Genomic DNA, 17,723 nt, shown 5'->3' on the forward strand with positions numbered 1-17,723 from the left:
AACATTGATAGTAAAATACCGTGGGACGGTGCTAGAAGTACATATATACGATGTAGATACAAGGTGGAGAACAGGACTGAATAGAAGAGTAGAATGGATCATATAAGCCGAATGAAAACATACAGAGTAGTATAGACAGTAAGAGACGATTCCCCAAAGGACAAGTAGGAGGACCGCATAAACGATGGAACGACAACCTACTGGAGGCACTTTGAAAAACAGACAGAGTCGTGTCTACATAAAAATAAGAAGAAGATCTTAGAAATAAAACACCAAATGCTTATACATAACCGCTGACCACAAAATCGGACAGAGTTTGATGGGTTCCCAGAGCGTACGAGACTCTAGAGGAGCTCGAGAAGGTCTGCTACGACTGACTCAGACTCTGGGATCAGTTTTTATCTAAAAGCAATTAGTATTTTATTTCTACAACTTTAACATAGAAGCGAGTTAATAGACTGCTAAGGCAAAAACAACTAAATCGTCCCCACGTTGAGCGCCATGTCACTCAGAAGGACAGGAGGCCTAGATTCGGATTCTTAAGCCTGTTTGACCTCCTCAGTCGTTCTGAGAGGCATTTTGTCGTCTGAAGTAGACCTTACGGTACTACTGATGTACATGCTGATTCGGTGTATGTTTGGTATGCAAATTATCAAGGGTTCAGGCAATAGTGCGCTTCGTAAGGACAAATCTTGGACTTGATAGAGATCTACTGCCCATTTGATGGACAAATTATTGTCTCATCTCCAGGATTCCTGGTGAATAAGAATCTTAAGTTAGTCACCAAACTTTCAAAATAGTTGTCTTTTCCACTAGTAAATTACCAAAGAAAAGAGAAATATAAAACAAGTCAAATATCAAATACATGTCAATAAAGATATAAAATGTAAGAAAATATATAATAAAAGGCAGATTTCCTGTGGGTGTAAAGAACGCCGAACCTAGGAGTGTTCAATTACGAAGTAGAACTCAATCGAACTGGCGTCTGAATTAAAAAACGTTTCTTTCTCTCCCTGAGAGTTTATCGTTCTCAGGGATTATCAGAAATTCCGCCCTGGGCGGGTTGGTCTGGCCAAGCCAGACAGCCATTTCGATCATTTAGCTGGTTCGAGAGATGATATTCTCTTCTTCTTCTTGATGTGCCTATCCGTTACGAATGTTGGCGATCATCATGGCAATCTGTATCTTATCTGCAGTAGCGCGGAAAAGCTGCACAGATGTTGTATTGAACCAGATTCTGAGGTTCTTTAACCAAGATCTTCTTCTTCCTGGACCTCGTTTTCCAAATATTTTTCCTTGCAGGATGGCTTGAAGGAGAGTATATAGAGAGATGATATAGGAACGCCTATTGGTTAGTGATTGGGAGCGTTTACGGCTGTGATTAATTGTTGTTTCTAATTTGCCTAATTGTCTTCTAATTTTTTATTTATCCATTAATTTGTTTCTGTTTATACAATTCTTTTGATTTAGTTATTGTCGTTCCTTAGTCTTTATGTGTTTATCTGTTTATTTTTCATTTCTAGTAGCTTTCTTGTAGCTCAAAGAGCTACAAGAAAGAATAGCAGGTTACAGTAAGCTTGTTGGAATATTAAATCATGAGATCAAAAGATATTGATAGACATGACCACTCACAAAATCAATATATAAGCCCAAACTAGGAAGAAAGGAAAAGAAACGTCAAAATACCAAAATTGTCTACTTATTTGAAACGGAAAAGGCAAAGAAAATTGTGCCAGCTCAGAAAAGAATATGGATATTTTACAGTATGAGAAATTTTAAAAACGATCTGAAACGAAATTTTTGCAGGCTTATTGAATCACATTTTTTGTTGTGTCGTTTGTTTGTATCATTTCTTTCCAGTTTTTGTTCTTGTATTATATATTGAAAAGCACGATTTAAAGAGTGAATATCCAATTTAAAAAAGGAGATCGGGAAAAGGAGAAAAAAATCGACGTTAATAAGATATAAAAAATCCCGACATTGCAAATGTATACAGACATCAAATAGAAGATCAAATAAGGAGAGAAAACTTAGAACAAGAGGAAGACATTAACCAAATATGAGCAAATACACGATATATTGTATTACAGAAATCGGTTGAAATATTGGGCAAAACTAAGTCAGAATAAAGAAATCATTGGTTTGATCATGAGTGCGAAATGGCCACAAATAGAAAGAACGCAGCATATAAAAAAACCATCGACACAGGTTGTACATGGAGAAAAAAAAGAAGAATATAGACTTCTTTGAAGAGATAATAAATGTATCCATCGACGTAAGAAGAGGGAATATGAACAAAACACTCTCAATGAGATACAAAGTTTATTCGGTAAAAATGAAACGAGGAAATACTACAAATCATTAAATAATAGTCATCGAGAATTTAAACCACGATTAAAAATTTGTAAAGACACTAATGGTGAAATTCTACCAGATAAAAACTCATTTCTTAACAGATGGGTACAACATTTCAGCGAATATTTAAATATAAACGATATTGAAGGAGGATACAACATAGACAACCAACAAAATCTACAACGTCAACTACACAGTGAAGACCTAACAAGAGAAGAAGTGTCAAATGCCATCTTAAAACTCAAAGAGCCACAGGAGTCGATGAAATCTGTTTGGAAATGTATAAAAAAGGTGGTGATCAACTTTTTGCAGCAATCCATAAACTAATAGTACTTACATGGCAGAATAAATTGGTACCAGAAGAGTGACTAAAGGAAGTAATATGTCCGTTGCATAAAAAGGGGGATCGACTGGAGTGTAAGAACTATACAGGCATTACTCTATTAATTAGCATCTGCGTATAAAATCTGGCAATACAAATGGCAAGACAAGCTTTTGTGAAATTCAGAGCGCTCCTATGTAATCAAAACCTACATTTCGAAATACGCTACAGAATGGTCAAGTGCTACATATGGTCCATCTTGCTTTATGGCATGGAAACGTGGACTTTGAAAAAAACATCTATCAACAAACTTGAAGCATTTGAAATGTGGTCATTAAGAAGAATGATGCGCATACCTTGGGTGGATAGAGTTCGAAACGATGACATCCTTAAGAGAGCCGGCGTGGAAAGAGAACTCTTTAAATTAATTAAAAAACGCAAGATTGGTTACCTTGGGCACATATTGAGAGAAGCAAAATATGAAATCCCACAGTTAATCCTACAAGGGAAGATCGAAGGTAGGAGAGGAGCCGGCCGCAAACAATTATCCTGGTTAAGGAATATTAAAGAATGGACAGGAATACACAATACAGGCGAGCTGTGTCACGCCGCCAAGAACAGAATTCTAGTAATGAGATAGTCGCCTACGCACTTTGGTGTATGGCATGTTAAGAAGAAGAAGTATAAAATCTTCGGCAATGTATTGTTTGAAAGACTTAAATATTTTACAAGGATATTGTTGGTCAATAGCAATGCGGATTTACTGCTGGAAAGTCAACTACACATCAAATTCAAGCACATAGGCAGATTCTAGAAAAGTCACTAGAATATAACATAGATACACACCATCTCTTCGTCGACGTCAAAGCAGCCTATGACAGTGAGAAAAGAACTGTATTATATAATGCAATGATAGACTTTGGGATCCCACCTCAGTTAGTTAAGTTGACCCAACTAACAATACAAAATGTAAGCTCATGCGTTAGAACTGAAGAAGAAAACTCTACGTTCTTTGACATTAATAATGGTCTAAGACAGGGGAACGCTCTGGCGTGTCTCCTCTTTAATATTGCCTTGGAAAAGGCAATCAGACAATTAAATATTATAATGAATGGAACTATTTTTAATAGATCGACGCTATAGTTATAGTGGGGAGAAGTGTGAGAGACATGGTGCAGTGTTTTACAAGGATTACGGACGCGGCAAGTGAATTAGGACTTGTGGTAAACGAGGAAAAAACCAAATATATGTTGGTTTCTTAAAACCCTCGAAATATGCAACAGAGAATTCAAATTAACAACCATACCTTTGAGCAAGTCAAAGAATTCACACAACAAGCGACGAAATAAAAAGACGCATAGCAATAGTAAACAGAACTGTTTACAGTCTCCTGAAACATTTCAAAAATAAAAATATAAAACTTGCAGTAAGGATCAATATATACAAGACCTCAATAAGACCGGTTTTGATATATGGGGCTGAAACGTGGATCTTATCTCAAAATGATGAAATACTTCTTGGTATTTTTGAGACAAAAATTCTTACAAATATTTTTGAAGCTGTAAATGAAAATGGGCTATGGCGTCGAAGATACAACTTTCAACTATATTAGTTATATACCGATCCAGATATTGTGAAATTCGTTAAAGTGCAGAGACTTAGATGTGCTGGACACATTACTAGGATGTCAGATCACTAATAAACGAAGAGATTTTTCACGCGAACATTTTCAAAACCAGAGGGTAAAAGAAGTAGAGGACGACCACGAAGGAGATGGATTGGTGATGTGGAAGAAGACCTACAGATTCTAGAGGTTAGAAGATGGAGGGAAGTTGCCAGGAATCGACAGGAGTGGCGACTTCTTTGTGAGCAGGCCAAGATCCACAACGGATTGTCGAGCCACTTATGATGATGATGATGATTTTATATTGTAACCTTATTATGTTTTAATTTTCCTACATCTTTCTTATCTTAACGACTTAAGTAGCAAATTTTCTCGTGAGTGGTTTTGTTCTTAATCTGGTGAATTTATTAATCACTCTTAGGTCCTATCTGATAAGTTTTTCTGCGAGTAAAATATAATTTATTTAATTTCTAGTTGTCCTTTTGTTGATGTATCAAATTTGTCTATAAATTATTTAAATTTTTCTCACATTGGGCGTCAAAATCACGGACAACTAGTTTAATAATGTTTTGATTGCGCTGACTAATTTCTTCGTAAAATACTTTGATATTTTGATAATGATTTACGCATTTTTTATTAATTTATAATTTTTATAATCGAAAGCAATATTTGCAACATAGATAGATAAATCGCAAAGTACGGCTATGAATGAAATATGATTCCTACGTATCAAATTTCCAGACAGGTGTTTTAATCCTTAATCCAACAAAAAATTAATAAATAATGCTAATAACAATATAACATCGTTTGCAAAGAAGTCGTCCTTCAATTTTTTAACAATTTTACATCAAAAATACGTCTTAATTTAAATCCAGCTATTTTCCTAGCAAAAATAACATAATTACATAAGAAAATAACATCTAATTGTGATAATTATAGAAGTACAACAAAGGAATATTGTTTAACCTGATTACCGATACAACTTATTGTCAATAAGGTGTTAAACAAAAGCATACGACAATAATAAACAGTCTCCAAAATAAAATTCAAAAATTCCTACTTACATTATGTATGCAGTGCCCTTAACTGTCAGACCTAGCGTTAAAATCACCGAAAATTTCACTTGAGATTCGTACCTCTTGCTGTCAACTTTACGAACATATTCTCACAAAATTGTTATAATCAATCTAGTGCTCTTAGTGAAAGGTCACGAAACAACTGAGGAACTGAGAATCTTGTTCGGCAAAGGTAACTTGATCTGAAAACACCTGGTTGTGGTAATATACGAGAGCGGGAAAATTGAATAACCGTTGTTTCGCAACTCTAACCGAAGGTGGCGTGCGTGAATTAATTTCAAACTTTCGCAGGGGAATAAGCCCTTGAATAATCTCAAAATTGAGAATAATATAGGTGATCAGTAGACCAAAATGGTATCATAATAGAAGAACAACTTAAAATAAAATAAATAGATGATATAAAAATATAAAATATAAAGATATACATAAGGGAACTGGGACATTTACTGATAATGAAACGATTAACCAAATAGATCATATAATCATCGATTCAAGACACTGCTCTAACTTATTAGATGTTAGGTCTTTTAGAGGAGCAAACATAGTGATCACTATTTAGTTAAAGCACGATTTAAAGAGAGAATATCCAATTTAAAAAATGGGAGAAAAAATCGACATTAATAAACTAAAAGATCCCGAGATTGCAAATGTATACAGACAGCAAATATAAGATCAAATAAGGATAACAAACTTAGAAGAAGAAGAAGATATTAACCAACTATGAGTAAATATACGAGATATTATGTTACAGAAATCGGTTAAAATATTGAACAAAACCAAGTCCAAAAAAGAAATCATTGTTTTGATCACGAGTGCGAAATGGCCACAAATAGAAAGAACGCAACATATTAAAAACCATCGACGCAGGTTGTACACGGAGAAAAAAAAGAGTATAAACGTCTTACAAGAGAGGGAAAACGTATCCATCGGTTGAATACGAACAGAACACTTTCAATGAGATACAAAGTTAATTCGATAAATATGAAACGAAGAAATACTACAAATTATTAAATAATAGCCGTCGAGACTTTAAACTACGATTGAAAATTTGTAAAGACACTAACGGTGAAATTCTACATAATAAAAACTCAGCTCTTAACAGATGAGCATAATATTTCAGCGAATGTCTAAATATAAACGATATTGAAGGAGTTTACAACATGGACAATCAACAAAATCTACAACGTCAACTACACAGTGAAGACCCAACAAGAAAAGAAGTGTCAAATGCCATCCTAATCCTCAAAGACAATAAAACCCCAGGAATCAACTTTTTGCAGCAATCCTTAAACTAATAGTACTTATATGGCAGAATTAATTGGTACCAGAAGAGTGGCTAAAGGGAATAATATGTCCGCTGCATAAAAAGGTGATCAACTGGAGTGTAAGAACTATAGAGGCATTACTCTGTTATCATCTGCGTATAAAATCTTCGGCAATGTGTGACAATGCAAAACGTAAGCTCATGCGAATTGTAGGATAAAATTCTACATTCTTTGACATTAATAATGGTCTAAGACGGGACGCGCTGGCGTGTCTCCTCTTTAATATTGCCTTGGAAAAGGCATTCAGATAATTAAATATTAAAATGAATGGAACTATTTTAACAGATCGACGCAAATTCTCGCATTCGCTGACAGTGGGCAGAAGTATGAGAGACATGGTACAGTGTTTTACAAGGCTTGCAGACGCAGCAAGTGAATTAGGACTTGTGGTAAACGAGGAAAAAACCAAATATATGTTGGTTTCTAAAAACCGTCGAAATATTCAACAGAGAATTCTAATTAACAACCATACTTTTGAGCAAGTCAAAGAAATCACATATCTTGGATCGCTAGTAAACGCTACAAACACGACAAACGACGAAATAAAAAGACGCATAGCAATAGCAAACAGAACTGTTTATGGTCTCCAGAAACATTTAAAAAATAAAAATATAAAACGTGTAGTAAAGCACGTTTATATATAGTATATACAAGACCTTAAAAAGACCTTTTTTGATATATGAGGTTGAAACGTGAACCTTATCTCAAAATGATGAAAGACTTCTTGGTATTTTTGAGAGGAAAATTCTTCCTCTTTGAGAGGAAAAGATTTTTGGGGCCGTAAATGAAAATGGGCTATGGTGTCGAAGATACAACTTTGAAGAGAAGAGGACATTTTCAAAACCAAAGGGAAGTTGCCAGGAATCGACAGGAGTTGCGACTTCTTTGTGAGCAGGCCAAGAGCCGCAACAGATTGTCGAGCCACTTATGATGATGATGATGATTTTATATTTTATCCTTATCATGTTTTAATTTTCCTACATCTTTCTTATCGTTTTCTATTTTCTATATATTCTTAATGTGATTGACAAAAAAAGAAAGTATAAGGGACGCAATCTACCAGAATAAAACCTATTCAATAAAGACATTATATCAAAAATAAAAAAAAAGGAAAGAACAAATGAATGAATAAAAAATGCAAAGAAATAGAAAATTACGAAAAGAAACATCATTACTTTAATAGGTAGAGAAAATTCAAACTATTAGATATAACAATAAAAAACACGCGCAGACATCACTGGAAGACACAAAAGTGAAATTAATCCACTACATAAAAGATAAACTAAAGAAATTGTAAACTGTCATCATCATCAATGTCTTTACCTTCATAAGTTTATGTTTTAGGTAATAAAGATAGCAATATCTTTCACAAACATGTCCTACCTTAACGCCTTCCACTAGGTATTCTTTGCTAAACATGCTCTAACCATCTTAAGTTTTTGTCACTCTACTCATCGATCTTATGTTTCTTATTTCCTCTATATGCACTCATTGTTCCTGTTTCTTTTCCCCAACAGTCCGGTCCGTGCAACATAGGTCTTATGGTAGTTTTATAGAATTTTTCTTTCAATTTTATCAACATCTTTCAGACAACTCGCTTTTTCATTTCCTTCGTGCCTCAGATACAAAACAAATTCTTCTTCTTCGTCTTCTTTTTGTGTAAACACGAATCTGTCTGTTTTTCGAGCAATTGGCAATTAACGGCTTGTTATTGTTCTATTATACCTCGTACCGATTTTAAAGATTCTGGGAAGTTTTGTAGAAAGCTAATTATGGAGGTCCATTGTTATATATGTTAATAGTTTTGAAAAATCGGGAATCGGGTGTTTTTGAAAGGACTAAAAAGTGATTGGTTGTAGAAAAGGGGGATAGAAAGATAATTATGATTTTAATAGATTGTTGAAAGTCGAGAAGGTGGGTATTTGATGCTGACCTTTGAGAAAAGAACATCGAATCCTAAAAAGTGATCTAATGCCGGCAGTTTTTTAAACGGTGTATAAGTAATTTTGTGAGTAAGAGTTTTAAAAAGAGGTAGCAGCTTATGGACTAGGAATACTGATTGGGAGAAGTTTGCAGTATTTATAAGTACAAATAAATTTATCATGTATCGGGAGAACCATAGCCAAGGATATTTTGGCAGCCCAAATGTGGCAGGAAGGATTGTTAGGACAATTGATTCCATGTAAGCAGCACAAAGGAACGAGTAGCTAGAAAGTTTTGACAAAAGAACCTCATGGACATTTTAGAATTGAAATATTTGAAAGTTAACGGGTGGTTGAGAATAATATTGCAGAGGCATAAAGTTTTGAAAAGAAACAAAAAATAAAATTAATTTGTATAGTTTTTCTTTTGAGAAAAAAATCAAATCCTGTACACAGCAATATTAAGTTTGTAAAGTATAAACCAGGGATCAGGCTTATTAAGTGTTTTTCCGAATTAGTGAATCGTAATTGTGTAGAGACAAAGGGGACGTTCACTGGGAAAATGACAATAGCGGTGGTTCGACCATTTATGCAAATAAGAATTTTGTAAACAAAAAATTTGAATAAAATTTTAAGATTCCTTTGTAATGTAAGGCCTAACACGAACTTTACCTATCTTTTTTTCTTGGAAATTGAACAAATCTTTAAGAACTTTTACTAAGAAATGTTTGATTGATGGGGTTTTGGTAGCAGTAGAGTTTTTTGTGACAGCATTCAAATTTGATTGGAAGAAAACGGCTGGAATGGAGGGATATTTGTGCGTTCTGATTGGTTTAGAAAATATAGAGGTTTGAGGGGTCGATGACGGGTTGAGTCCTGCCAGGAGAAGAAATAGGTATTGTGTATTATATGTGTGTAAAGACCTGGATATGACATTGCAGCTTTTCTGATACGACGGTGCTGAGTTTAAAAAAAGTAAATCTTGCGAAAAGTTGTGTTTTGTGTTTGTGGAAAGAGATCCAACTGTGGTAGCAGGCAAAAGAAGTTGAAGAAATATATAACATAATGTAAGTAAAAAAACAGATGTATGGTTTACATTTGACCAAGTCGTTCACTTGTGTCTGAGAGAATACGCTTGTTTCTGGAGTTAGGAGTTTGAATGAGGAGTTGGGCAAAAATTAATGCAGTTCACAATCGAAGGAAAATAAGGTAGTCAGTCTTGAAGACAAGGTTAGTTTTGTCATTTAGTTAACACAGGCTATCAACCACGGCTATCTATTTAGATTAGAGTTATTTGTTTGTAATTGTTTGTTTTTCTTAATTGAAAATTAAAGTAAATATAACATTTTTTATTCACTAGTAAAAAAGTAAATCAAAGAATAAAATAAGAGGTCTTTGATTTGGATATAAGTTTATTTAATTTTTTATTGATAATCTTGGATGTATAATTTGATGGATGCTTGATTTTTCATCATTTTGATAATCGTGTATAGCGTATTTTTTATTTGATATTCTAAAATTATAAAACTTGATTTATTTTGACATAAACACATAACACCAAACATTTTCTACAGGAAATCACCGAGGACAAATTCAATGTAAAATTGCCGTGGAACGACTCTACAAGAGAAATGTACCAAAGAAGGCTAGCACAGAAGATACAGCTGAAACAAATAGACGACATCGAAAATATAAACGCGAGCTGGAAGAAAATGAAAAACAACATTGAAGAAGCAGCAACAGAAGCTCCAGGAAAACGCAAAGTAATACTGAACAAAATAAACAACAATAATACATCATGGTTCAGAAAAGAAATAAAAGAGAAATGTAAAGAGAAACGAGAGGCCTACATGAAGTACAAAACATTAAATACTCCAGAATCCCGAGATACCTATAGAAGAATACGAAATGAAACAAAGCAGTTGGTAAGAAGAACAAAAAATTAACAGTGGGAAGAGTTTACAAAAATGATGGAAAGCGACTTCTACGGTACACAAAAACAAATATGGAGATTCATAAAAAACCAACGGAAAGAAATGGCAGAATTAAGACAAAACATAAGAAGAGCATACAATATAGAAGACATAAATGGATGGGTGACAAAACGGAAACAAGAGTGGAACGAACACATTAGTAGAATGGCAGAGGATAGGATAGTACGACTAGGACTAGATAAGTCACCAAATGGACGAAGAAGTATTGGCAGACCAAGAAAAAGATGGTGCGATAATTTAAACAATTTATTTGGCTAATATTGAAGAAGAAACAGGCTTTAAATCCTACATACAAAAAGAAAGAAGAAGAAGAAGAGTTATTTTGAAAATATATAACATTTGCTTTATAATTTCATAGTTGTTTTTCTTTAAATGTATTTTCCTATTGTCTACTCTTTCCTCAAGAGCAACTATAAAAAATATTTTGAAGCAACGTTTTTTGTTATAGTTTATTTTTATGAACGAGAGAGTAATTAGCATAATTTTAACTGGTAGCTCCGACCACTCCATGGGCGTGCTCAAGATTAATTGAAAAATTACTTTGAATAATTGTAAAAAATAAATGAATTATTTCAGTGTTATAAAGTGTTATGTGTATGTAAACAAAAGTGACCTCTTTTATCACACACTATATTAGAACTGACTGGCCTACATTAAAAAGGGTTTTAAAAAATTCACATTTTTTTTAATTTTTAAAAATTACAAAAGAGAAAAAGAGTTTTTAAAACCGTCTAAGGTATGTTAAATAGATGAATAAAAATATTAATATAAAACTTACAGCTACTTGTTACAAATCCAAATCAGATTCAGAAGATGAACTTTCAGAACCAAGATTTATAATAACTGGCTCGATCATTTTATCAGTAATATTGTCCAGCTTCCACATTTTTTCCTCTTCTTTAATAGTGTGATTTACTGCCTTTTCCCAGTTTTCAGGTTTTACATTATTTACGGCCTCCAAAAACAACTGTTTAACATCATGAATTTTAAAAGTGGTATTTTTTCTTGAAACTTCACTCTTTATCTGTGCCCATACCAGTTCAATCGGGTTTAATTCACAATGATATGGTGGGGATCTAAGTACTGTCATTCCACGATTTTTGGCAATTTCATCAATTTCGTATTTTTTAAATTTTTCTTTATGAAGGGCACACAACGAATAAAGTTCCTTTCTTATAGATCCGGGATGGTACGTAATATTTTTTGAACTCAGCCAATTCTGCAAGTCTTTTTTTAACCACTTGGTTGTGGGCAGTCCTTCTATAAGTCTGGAGTGATAACTTGCATTATCCATTACTATTACACAGTTCTTAGGAAGAAGATCTATCATTTGTTCGAACCATTCTTGAAAGACATCAGCGTTCATGTCTTCATGGTAGTCACCGGTACGAGTTGATTCAAAAGTTAATAAACCACCTTCAACAAAACCGTCTGAACTGCCAATGTGTACTATTATCAGCCTGCGTCCCTTTCCTGATGGTGGGTTTAAACTAGTAGATAAGTTATTTACAAAAGCGTGCCTTTGACTTGTAACAGTGTTATCCTGCCAAAATTTATTTGGTGTATGACCCTCGTTGATTCATGTTTCATCAAGATAAAATATTTTTCTTTTTTGGTTTCTCATTTCCTTTATGGTTCTTCGAAAATGTCTTCTCCATATGACAATATCGCTTCTTTCTAATAAAATAGACTTTCTGGGATTCTTTTTTCAGCGGAAGCCTATTTCTTTTAAAAGTTTCCATAACGTACTTCGACTCATTTCTGGGTAATCCTTATCATCTCGAACTGAGACAAGAACTTTATCCAATGTTGGAAATTCTTGTCTAAAGAAGAATTCATGCACTTTCCGTCGAAGTCCTTCTTTAAAATGATATTCTATTTGAAATTTTGGTTTCCCTGGAGCATTACGTGGCATTTGAAAACTACTACATTTCTCTTCTTTAATAACTCTGTAAATCGTAGATTTCCCAACACCAAGTGTACTGCTAACTAACTAAACGGTCTCATCAACACTTTCACATAAACGTTTGTCTGTAAATGATTTAAAACAATTAAATATTAATGTTTTTTCATTAACTGTTAGAGGACCAATTTTTCGGCGTTTACACGGCACTTCCAAATTTTCCATAACAGTAGTATACACAATAAACTGCACCTTGCAACTGAAGTACCTACTTTTAGTGAACTGTTAAGAATTTTGAATTCGCCACTTGGACCTTCCTACAAAATGGAAAAACCCACTATCACATTTTTTGTGGAATAAGTTTAGAAGGTAATTATCTAGTCAATTACTGTCGTAGATTCCTGGAATTAAAGAATTAAATGTTTGATTGTTGAAACCCTTACTTCGTGGAATGCACTCATTTCAGATAAAATAAAACGTTTTATTTTATCTAAAGAATTAAACTTTATTTTGCAAATAGGTAGGTACTTATTAAACTTTTATTGGTTATATATAACCAATAAAATAAACATCTTACATTTCTTGCAAATTCATTATTACCTGTTAACCTCCATCACTCCGACACTGGCAACCTTATTTATGGATTAGTAACCCTCACAACTATTGTATTCTATTCTGCTCCAACCTTTATACCTGGTGGTCATACTCAATTTAAAATTGTTTTCCTATATACTTCTGTAAACTTGTTGACAAATATCTGTTTTTCATTGAGTCACCCGTATCAACAGTTTAGTGATTTGGATACATAATTTATTGTTTTATTACTCTCTCATACATAAAAATACACTATAAATATTAAAAGAGCCCTGAGATATCGTATTAAAATATATTTGTTTTGTAAAGGTAAGCTCAAGTAGAGGTAAGATCTAATAAATTGTAAAAACATGCATTTGAGCAAATCATAACAATATACACAAACGGCTACCGGAAAAATCTTTCAAATATTTCGTAGGTACCATCTTTCAATACAAGAATTAATTGGGGTAAAAGATGTCCATTTAGAAATAAAAAATATTATTTTCTCATTAGTAGGGTATTTTTCTTCTCTAATCGCCTGTTACATTTATTTAGTTTATTTTATATGGAAGATATCTTTAAATAGAGAAAGAGAAAAGATATTTGAGATAAACTGAAACATCTGACTGCAATAGTATTACAACAATGTTCAAGATCTGTCACGATGTTTGATTTAATGATATCCATTAAAAAATTATCCGTAAAAAGCACCGATTTCGTTCATTAAACGAATAAGTGGATACATTCCTCTAATGGCATAAAAAATAAAATGCAAAATGCTTACCATCTTGTCGGAGAAATGCACCATGTGTGTGCGTCCTACTTTCGTGGCTTGGGAATGCGGTCTCTTTCATTATTGACTGTTTTTCAATGAACGCGATGCGCCGCTATCGCGATCAGTTTTACCTTTATTGTTTAATGTAAAAGTGCGCAGTTTTTAGCCTTTAACCGCAAATACAGGTTGGGTTCTGCAAGACGAAGAAATCTATAAGGTGAGTCACAGATGCGCCGCGGTAACACATTTAATAAGACTGTTAACCCTCTATTATGTAACCGTATATTATAAGTTCCTATATTTTTGACTAAATGTCGAATCGAACAAGTTTCTATAATTAAAGTTTTACTTAGAGGCAGTACTTTTTGAATGAGAGTAGTAAACTTGAAGGCATATGACGTAAGTTTATACAGTGTGTAAAAGCCAAATGGAATAAATTCATTATTTAGGTTACTGTACATATTTATAAAAAATCCCGAAACACGTCAAATTTTAATTATAACTTGACATTCTTTAACTTGAAAATGCAACCCCTACCTTCAACCCCCTTAGAATGACAGGTACAACATCCAATTTTTAAAATAGGAAGTATAGGCTTGTGATATATCGTTTGAAAGGTCTTTTCATTCTCCATTCTAAAATGTTGTCGCTTTCAAGTTTATTAAGATTAATTAAGATAAAATAAATTAAAATCATGTGGTTACCGAAATTCGATAAAATATACTCAAAACTTATTTCCCGTTTAGGTCTTGATAATGAGAAAGTGAACAAAAACCATAGCAATGTAGTTTTTAGATGGTAACCATTAAAAAACTTTAAAGAATTTCCGTGGCAACGTTATTTTAACACGCATTAGTAAATTGTTTTATTTAAGTTGTCAGTATTTTAATTTAAGTAAAAAGTTCGTTCAATTCAATTCTGAAAAATGGTTAGATTAACGGAAATGCATAAAATAACAGTTTTACAAATATTTGGTTACGGAGATAACACCCGAACACAACAGGAAGTAACTCGCCTATTTCATGAGAAATTTCCTAATTTACCGCCTATATCCCAAGGAACAATAAGTAAAATAGAGAAGCAGTTTCGCGAGTTTGGTCATGTAAGGCAGATAAAAAAAGCAGCTGCCAATGCATTGAGTGATGAACTCAAATTAGATGTGTTGCTTGAGTTTCAGGAAAATCCACATACATCGAGTAGACAGGCATCCACTGCATTCAATGCTAGCCATACATCGATAGTAAACATATTAAAAGAAAATAAATTGCATCCCTATAAGATATTATAGGATAGATACCTACTCAGGAGCTCATGGAAGACGATTTTGATAGGAGAACTTTTTTTTGTGAGCAAATGATGGACATGTTGGATAACAATATTATTCAATTAGAAGACGTTATGTTTTCTGATGAGACTTAACGGTCATGCTAATCGGCAAAATTGCTGCTACTGGGCCACGGAAAATCCTCACTGGATGAAAGAAGAACACACTCAATACCCTCAAAAGGTTAATGTTTGGGCAGGGATTGTAGGAAACAATATCATTGGTCCCTTTTTCATTGAGGGCAACTTGAATGACAACAATTATTTGGCACTACTTCAAAATGATGTCATTCCAACGTTGGCAAATTTATATCCTGATCCAGGAAACCCTCAAGTTCCAGCGAATACGACATGGTTTCAGCAGGATGGAGCACCACCACATTACCAACTTAATGTTCGGCAGTACCTCGATACAATATTTCCCAATCGGTGGATAGGGAGGCGAGGATCGATTGAATGGCCAGCACGATCACCTGATCTTACATTATTAGATTTCTTTTTATGGGGATATGTGAAGAGCCATGTGTACAAAACTAAACTTTCTGATTTAAATGACTTAAAAGAACGAATAACGCTTGCGATTAAGTCGATCACGCCTGTTATGTTAAATAATGTTAGAAGACAGTTTTATTTGAGATTAGGATGTTGCCAAGACGTTCGCGGTGAACATTTTGAACATCTACTTCATTAACATTCATAGTTCTTTTTCGTGTTCTACATTTTATTACGTTTTGCATTACATCTTAGTTTTTGATTGTATTGTAGCTAATTTCGGTAACCACGTGATTTTAATTTATTTTATCCTTAAACATTTTTGAATGGAGAATGAAAAGACCTTTCAAACAATATATCACAAGCCTATACTTCCTATTTTAAAAATCGGGGGTTGTACCTGTCATTCTAAAGGGGTTGAAGGTAGGGTTTGCATTTTCACGTTAAAGAATGTCAAGTTATAATTTAAATTTGACGTGTTTCGGGATTTTTTATAAATATGTACAGTAACTTAAATAATAAATATATTCCATTTGGCTTTTACACACTGTATGTACTTCTTCATTTTGTGGTATAAATGATAAAGACAAAAAAATAATAATTATAAATTAAGGCTATGTTTATCAAGTTTAAACAAAATTTAAGTAATAAACTTTTTTTATGACTAGGACAGTTAGTAGTTCAGATAGGTAAGGCAACGAAGCCCTAAGCCCAGGGTCGCATTTAGGTCAATTGGTGCCTTAGGCAATTCCGCCATTCAAACATGTACCATTTTTTTATTTAAATAAGAATACATTAAAAATGGATTTAAACTACGATGTTATTATACATATAACAGAAAAAAAGATTTCTTCCTTGATTTTTCTTTGTCAAAATCATCTATAACGTGGTCATAATTTATCGCCTTAGTTACGTCACTTTCTATGGACAAAATCGACAAATTGTTAACCCAAGTAGAACGTCTTCTTGCGTCATAATTGATCGGAAATTATTTTTAATTCTTGACATTTTCGAAAATGACCTTGGGCAACTGGGGTGCACAAATAAATGCGCAAAGCAATGTCAAAATTAGAGAAAATATCTTTCAACTTCCACTCTTCTTTAAATATTTAGATATGTCAATTGGTGATTTTATTGTAGTGTCCAAATGACCCTTTAAGTGAATGCATTCATGTATAAATGATGTATCTAGGTCGTTTTTAAAAATTTGTATCAGATTTTCAGCTTCTTTAATAATTTCTTCATTGTTTTATTTTGGCAAATCTGTTATAACACGTTATAAGATTCCAGACGTCTATTTAGGTCTCTTATCAGAATGTGGATTATAATATAGAATTTTTGGATTTTTATCTTATCATTAGTTGAGAAGTTTAGTTCATCATCGGCCCCCTCGTCAAATTGAATTTTTCTTTTTCTCTTTCTTATTTCTTTATATGTTTTATTTGGGCACAATTTTTTTGGCGTCCTGTTCATAAATGGCAAAATTATTTCTGATAAACGGAAGTTAAGTAATTTGAAAGAGCTTCATACTCTTTAACGACATAACCCAGATTCATTGCAGGACTCTTGATATACTTATTGGATAGGTTCACTCTTTCTAAAATATATTGCCAAATGACAGCTAATAAAGCCATTTCAAAAGTGTAAATTTTTTCAAATATAGAAAGTGCTTGATGTTACACAGCTGCAGTTTGACATTCGTCGTTAGAGTTATTAAAAAGCGCATATTTTATCTCGCTAAAGCTAGTGTATAACGCTTTAGTTGCATGCTCCCTTGCAAACCACCCAGTTTCACTAAGATATTTCACAACAGGTGATTTTAAGTTGTCAGTCAAAATTTTCCATCTATATGTGGAAGCCGAGAAAAATGTATATAATTCTTGTAAAAAAAGGAAAAAGCAGTGTAGTTTGTGCAGTATTTTTGACGCCCTCTCATAATTTGCTCCCCTGGGCAACTGCCTATATTTTAGATTGCCTAATGGATAAAGCGGCCCTGCCTAAGCCTACTAATTTTCCGCAGCAAGATGAATCGCTAT

The 17,723-nt window shown here is 33.4% G+C and overlaps 1 protein-coding gene across 2 annotated transcripts in view; it reads right to left on the reverse strand.

The window, feature by feature from the left end:
* LOC140435258 (uncharacterized) overlaps positions 1 to 17,723 on the reverse strand; it is a 150,080-nt gene that overhangs the window by 49,905 nt on the left and 82,452 nt on the right. Inside the window, exon 1 of one of the 2 annotated variants that reach the window (XM_072524075.1) lies at positions 5,366 to 5,538. The exons of the other annotated variant lie outside the window; for it this stretch is intronic. Within the exon in view, the coding sequence (XP_072380176.1) occupies positions 5,366 to 5,367 (2 nt within the window). The 5' untranslated portion in view covers positions 5,368 to 5,538. Of the gene's footprint in view, positions 1 to 5,365; positions 5,539 to 17,723 lie in introns of those variants that run through there. 2 annotated transcript variants of the gene reach the window in all.

The sequence above is a fragment of the Diabrotica undecimpunctata genome, chromosome 2 (assembly GCF_040954645.1).
Source record: "Diabrotica undecimpunctata isolate CICGRU chromosome 2, icDiaUnde3, whole genome shotgun sequence".
Taxonomy (NCBI): Eukaryota; Metazoa; Arthropoda; class Insecta; order Coleoptera; family Chrysomelidae; genus Diabrotica; species Diabrotica undecimpunctata.